The 7,060-nt window shown below is 42.2% G+C and overlaps 1 protein-coding gene across 11 annotated transcripts in view; it reads right to left on the minus strand.

Annotated features, from left to right (window-relative positions):
- mybpc3 (myosin binding protein C3) overlaps positions 1-6,295 on the minus strand; it is a 69,581-nt gene extending 63,286 nt beyond the window's left edge. For 10 of the 11 annotated variants that reach the window (XM_031899773.1, XM_031899772.1, XM_031899771.1 and 7 more), the window contains exons 1-2: positions 6,167-6,295; positions 105-365 (exon numbers count right to left, since the gene is read on the minus strand). In XM_031899773.1, coding sequence (XP_031755633.1) covers positions 105-365; positions 6,167-6,191 — 286 coding nt within the window. In that variant the 5' untranslated portion in view covers positions 6,192-6,295. 11 annotated transcript variants of the gene reach the window in all.
- Between the last annotated feature and the right edge of the window lie 765 nt (positions 6,296-7,060).

Below are 7,060 nucleotides of genomic sequence, written 5' to 3' on the forward strand. Positions count from 1 at the left end.
GCAAGAGAGCCCAAACTTTCATATCCCTGTGTCCCACATCCCTAATTCCTATATATTCTGCACCCTGTATGCAACACCGTATTACTAATATTCCTTGTTCTTACCTTGTTCTTTGACTTTTAGCTCAAACTTGACCTTCGAGGTGCCTGCAATGACGGCATAGACCACTTCATCCTCTGCGGTGGCATTGCTGATGGTCAGTGAGTGCTGCTTGCCCTCAGACTTTATGGCAAACCTCTCATTTGCAGTGATGTCGACATTGTTCCTCTGCCATTTCACCTTCAGACCAGGTTTGTCTGTCTCTGCCGCAAAGGTAACAGTTCCACCCACTGAGACCTCCTCAGATTTTGGCTTTTTGGTAAACGCTGTGTGCAGATAACAACAGGGATCCAACTTAGTCCTTTAGTGGAGCAGAATAACTCAGGTAACACAGAATTACTCAAGGGCTGAACTCCAGCATGGCTCCAGCATAACAATTCAAGCTAGATAGAAGGCCTTTCCTTCTACGGTGCTAAAGCAGCTCAGGGGGTTTGCTATGTATCTACAAAGGAAAATGTTCTAGAATCTAGAGGAACAGGTACAGATTCAAACAGCAGTGCAATAGGATAGACAGGGATAAGGGTCGCTTCTCAGATTCTGGGAGGCATTAGTGCAATTTATAAGATATTTTTACAAAAATTGATTATAAGATCCACAGAGACTGCCTGATTTACTCATACAACAATGCATATAATTCACTATATAGTGTTCAGTGTAAATGGCGACTACCAAAATAAGTTGTACTGTGTATTCATACTAGGGGTGGTTTTCCTGCACCCCTAGCTGATTGTTTGGGGTTGGCACACCTGGACCACGCTTTACTTTTGGTGAGTTGGCATAGATTTCGGAACTGGACGTGGTTATATTTGTTTTGTAAAAAAATGTCATCCCAGAAAACAGATTAGATCACAGATTTTTGGTTCCCTTTCTGGTCTCTCCCATTTCTTAGCTTATAACGTGGGTCACAGATATATGGATACAGATTTATTACTATAGTTCTATGGATATCCAAAAACAGTAAATATGCATTCCTCTTCAAACCACACCCTGGGTGACCATCAGCTACCCCCCCCCCCCAAACAGTTTTCCCACACCGGGGCTAGACTCATTGCCTCATTGTATGTAACATGGAAACAGCCAGGGCCGGAACTAGGGGTAGGCAGAAGAGGCAGCTGCCTAGGGCGCAATGATTGGGGGGCGCCAGGCACCCCCCCCCATGCCTACCCCTAGTGCTACTTTGTCATTGCCTCCGCCGCTTGTCATTAGTGGTGGAGGCAACAACCGATCTAATTGCACCGTAGAGTTGGTGGGCGGAGTTGGCCGACCGGGTTGCCTAGGGCGCCCGGTCAGCTTGGCCCGCCCCTGGAAACAGCCATTAGACCTCACTATTCCTACATTGCAAAACTGTTCAGTACCTTAAGATAGACCCTTCTAATATGAAGGGAAGCCACTAAGTCTTCTAGGAGAAAACATAGAGAATAATGCAGCCCCTTTGTAAATTCTAAGTATATTAGAAGTCACCTCAGATGCCTTCAGCCTTGTCATGGAACTGTGGGGTCACTTCTTATCTTTATATAGGGGTACATTATTTTTTTTTAATATACAAGTTTCAGTGAGTCATGTGACACAAATTAAATAACTAAGCACTGATTATAAAGGAGAATATCACTATACAGCATTTATAAGCATATACTTTACAGGACGTTCATGGCTCTTGTGTACAATATTGATGTCAATAATGTCAAGGGCTTTATTTGAAAGCAGAAATAAATTATACTGGCAGCCTATTTTCATGACCGTAATCCTCCATTTTTAACATATTCAGTATGTCTTTGTACTCTCTGTAGTTCCATAATATCCATTTGATGAACGGAATACAAATACTGCCCTAAATATACAATATGAAGGACTTACTGGTTCTTTCTAAGGAGGCACAATTATCCCCTGATACTGATATTTAGCTATTGACAAGAACATCCTGGTGTTTTTCCATTAAGGACTCCTAGAGAATACTCCTGTTATAGGCCTAGGTCCCCAACCTTTTTTACCTGTGAGCCACATTCTGTTGGGGAGCAATGCAAACATAAAAAGTCCCTCAAGGTAAGGGCTGTTATTGTGTATTTGGTAGCCCCTATACTGCCTGGCAGCCTACAGAAGGTTCTGTTTGGCAGTACATCTGGTCTTTGTGCAACCAAAACTTGCCTCCAAACCAAGATGTTAAAAATAAGCACTTGTTTTGAGGTCACTGGAAGCAACATCCACGTCATTGGTGAGCAACATGATGAACCATTGCTTAGGGATCACTGCCTTAGAGCCTTGCACAAAGCAACTCCATGTAGTTATATACCCTGAATCATATGGGGAAGGGGGGCAGAGGGCAGTAATCCCTATATTGACCCACAAAAGGCAGTTGTCTATTTGCCTCTTAAAAATACACTACTACTTAATACGGCTTATAAATAGGAAATCATTTTCCTTTTAGCAGGAACATACAAAAAAGGGGAGTGCTTGATGGGGGCCTCATAAGTGTCAAATGCCCAGTGGTGTACTGACCCCCAATCAATTTAACTATATGTTTTTGAAATTGGGCTCCAGTAAAGTGAGATTAGGCCAATTGCCTTAAGCCCAATGTATGTCCATGGCAGGATACATAACACAGTACATCACAATACACCATATTAATTACAAATGAAAATGCCACCACATGTGATTTAAGCAGAAAGCAGGACACATTCACTTTGCAAGGATTTCTGACCCAAGTCACAAGTATATGCTATCTAGGGTTCCATTCTATCTGAAGACATCACAAGCAGCAGCAGACTGGGATTCCAAATAGATCCTGGCATTTCAAGTACACAGAGGCCCAAACAGCCCCCCCAGCAGCCCAATAAATAGTGACTGTCTATGGCATCTTACAGCAGCCCCTCTGGCATTTGCCTGAACCCACAGATTGCCAGTCCAGGGCTGCACTGTAAGTATAATGGAAGCTAAAGGCTATGCTTTATGGTTATTAAACCCTTATATTGGTCAACAGCAATAGTACAATTTCTTTAGGGGTAATCCCAATAATGGCAATGCAAAAAAATCTCAATAAACAAAATGGCAATCTATGAATAGAAGAAATGTTAATATAGTTCCAGGATATGGGTCCCTTAGGTAGGTTCCCACTCAACATACCATTGAGAGAAGCTAGGGATTCTTACAGTGACAGCTGGGGTTTATGATGTAGGTGGAATAAACCCTTTTGGCCACCTGACTGCTGATGCAGAATCAGAATCAGTGGAACTAGAATCCTGGGGACTCAAACAGAGGACAGGAATATAGTCCATAGGGTCTCCAGGAGTCAAAGTTGACTTCAGGCCCATAATAATAAGGCCTAGGCCCATTTGTGGGTAAGAAATGATACTAGATGCCAAATTATTTTTTTTTTCTTTATCTCTCCAGGAATTTTTAAGAAATGTATTATAAAACAGTATGCTGATCACATTTTATTGACTATGGGAGGGCTTGTAACTTGTCGTGAAGGCATCTCCTTGCCCTCTTTGAAGGAATGATCTCGCCTTGCCTCGTGGCTGAAACATATATATTAGTAGTAGCAGGGAGCAAGGATCGCATATGCTGTAATCCCTATATCCCCATTGACCATACTAGTAAGTGATCTTCTGGACAATTTATAAGAGGACTTTTTGGGAAGAAAATTGCAGTGCTAAATCTCCTCCTCACCATTTCCCAAAGGTCTGTGATCTGTATATAACCAAGTATTTAGGACTTGGCATTTCTGTATCCCCCATTAGAATCTGTCTGTGACAAAGCAGCAATGAGGACAACACGTATGTCACGATGAGATTCATGCAGGGCAGGTGGAACACATACAGACTCACCACCCCCCAGCCTGAAACATAGGCAAGCCAAGAGAGAGTGCTACATGTCAGTTGGGTTTTATTGCAGGACACTAAACACTGAGGCAGGTGTTGGGTTTTGGACAATGGAAGATCCACTTTGCACCAATGTATACACTTTAACCTGTTCAACTACAACTCTAAGAATCGTACATAGATGTTGGTTGCTGCTGGGGTGCTGGGAGTTGTAGTTTAGTAAGAGCTGGACTAAGCTTACCAGTTGGAGAGCTGTCTCCTGTGGGTCACAGGAGAAGCTATCATTATAAATAGGTAACCTCTAATGCTTTAGAGAAGCTTCTTTCAAGGTTGCTAGGTGGCCCCACCAATGCTAGTAGATAAATGAATGAAAAGATACATGAATGTTGATCCTAGATTTTGGTTTAAACCTGCATTTTAACAACAAGCAAACAGCCACAGAACTCCCTAAAATATCTAGGGCCATTTTCCCTAAAAAGACCACCCCTGTCAATCCCCCTCTTTTGTTGTCAGTAAATACTAAAACAACTATGGGATCCCAGGGATCCTCTAGCCCTTGTGGATGTAAGAGATGGGGGGGCTCTAAATTGGGGGATGATGGAATATAAACTGTAAATGGTATAAAGGGTAAGAGGGGTCAATGTGGGTAACCATTAAGTAACCATTAAGACTATTGCACACCCATTGCTTGCACCATGACCTTGATGACATTTGCAATGTAGGACACCCATTCCCCTTCGTAGGGCAGCTGTGAACAAGCATTTTAGCTATACTTAAGCACAGTGGTATGGAAGAATCCAAACAAAGCTCACAGACTCATGGGAAATTGCGCTGGGTCAGCAATAAGGGAATCAGGGCTTTGCTCCTACTTGACTGCCTTTGATGGCGAGTAAGAGTCATCGGCTTTTGCATTTGTTCCTTACAGCTCAGGTCACAAGAGCAATCAATTCCCTATTAGTCCCAGCCAAAAATAAGCAGAGTTCCATCCAATGTTCATCTGAGGCATGGGATGTACAACCATAAAGTAGGTGCTACAAGCCCCCTGCCTGTTTTCTCGGCATTGATGGCATTAAACTGCTTCCCTAACACAAGTAACATGTTCTTCCTGCAACTTCCCTAAACTCGATAGATAGATAGAGATAGATAGATAGATAGATAGATAGATAGATAGATGATAGATAGATAGATAGATAGATAGATAATAGATAGATAGATAGATAGATAGATAGATAGATGCTTTACTGTCCCTTTAAGCAATTCATAATTACAGTAGCTAAGATAAGCTACAGGCCAAGCTGGCATTCATCTAGGTCATATGTCATTCTCACATTGCTGAGTGTCATGCCCCCTCAGTGTGCAGAGCCAGCTGGCATATTCTCGGAAATACAAAACAAAATGCCTGGAAATGATCATTGTCACTCTGTTGAAGTCAATTGTATAACTTTCCGCCATGCCTCTGGCACCTTAATACATGAACTCATAGATGTTGATATATAATAGATAGATAGATGGATAGATAGATATATAGATAATAGATAGATGATAGATAGATAGATAGATAGATAGATAGATAGATGATAGATAGATTCCCCTATATTAAAGAAAATGGACCTCTAACTATGACCCATAATTAAAGTCCTTTTGCCAGATAAATAGACCAATCCAGCTGCCTACTAATCAATAGAAAGGTCTGGCAGTTGATGAAAGACTGAGTTATGGATTGATAGGTAGACTTCTGTTTAATAGGTAAGTAGTTACTGGGGGTACATTGATGACACACATATACTAGCACAGACATGTAAAATGTCCTTCTATCCAGGTATTGTGAACTGAACCCAATATCTAAGGATGATGGCAGTTGTTTATGGCACTGCTTTTCATTGGCCACTAGTCGGACAGCCCTATTTTATTCCATCTAAAGAGATGATGATCCTGTGGTATAGAGACAGGTAGATACAAGATGGATATACTAATGGAAAAAAAACATTCATTTGCATAGATGTGCCCTAGTTAAATGATAAGGAGACTGCTGGGTGTTAGACATAGGGGTAAGTATATGGTCCATTCATATTGTAGGTAGAGCTGTAGATGAAAATTCCTGTGATTACTCAGTACCAGCCACCTCCTTGTAATCTACCAGTTGCCCCTCCACATTGCAGCAATTACACCAGCTCTGCCATCCTGCCCCATGCCCAGCGCATATGATGCCCATACCTAGCACACCTTTACCCCCATCACTTGCCCCATCCTACCTGATTTCTTGACAGGCTCAGGCATCCTAGCTCAGCCTGCTTGGCGGAAGAACCCAAATGCTAACTAGACAATTTTCAGCAGTAGTTCCAGACCAGTACCGGGTTGGAACTGGAATGAAGCTGTGGGATTTTTACAGACCCCCTTAAAGAATGGCAGATAGGGAGAAGCTTTCGGTGCTCCACCCCCACACTCCCTCCTGTTGTCACTCGCTCCTGTCACCTCTCTGACAGCAGACCTCACTTGACAGAATATTTCAGCCGGGATAAATATAGCCCAGCATCCCGGGTCCTGTTGTCTGGCCCCTACTGCTTTTTTACTGCCCCATATAACTGTCTCCCATGCCAGCCATTGTTTTACTGCTTTGCCCTGTCGTTACTGCCCTTCTCATGCCCGGCCTAATTTTTATTCTTTATATGGCCCTTGCCGGTAGCACCCTGCCATGTTCTATTGTAAAACACCACAAGGCCTCCATTTCCCAGACAAAATTTTCCCCACAACAAAAATGGCTGCCCTATAGCCTGTCCAAGTCAGGAAACAGATTAAAGCGGACCTGTCACCCTAAGAAACAATTCCAGATGCTTTTGTATCATATTAGTAGAGCAAAATAAACTTTACTTACACTATATAAATGATTGAATTTCTTTTTCCTTCAGTCTTTTACAATCACAGCCAGCAGGCCGGCGCCATTTTGTGGGCACTGTTATTAAGACGAGCTTTGTTTCACCCCCAAATCTTATGCAATTGCCATCTAGGTGATATCTAGGAAGTGCTGAATGGAAAGTTAAACTTATTGTAATTAAAAATCTGAGCTGTCAATCATAAATTGCCTGCAATATATGATCAACAGCTCAGATTTTTAAATACATTTATAACAGGTATGGATGATTTAATTA

Source organism: Xenopus tropicalis, chromosome 4 (genome assembly GCF_000004195.4).
Source record: "Xenopus tropicalis strain Nigerian chromosome 4, UCB_Xtro_10.0, whole genome shotgun sequence".
Lineage (NCBI taxonomy): Eukaryota > Metazoa > Chordata > Amphibia > Anura > Pipidae > Xenopus > Xenopus tropicalis.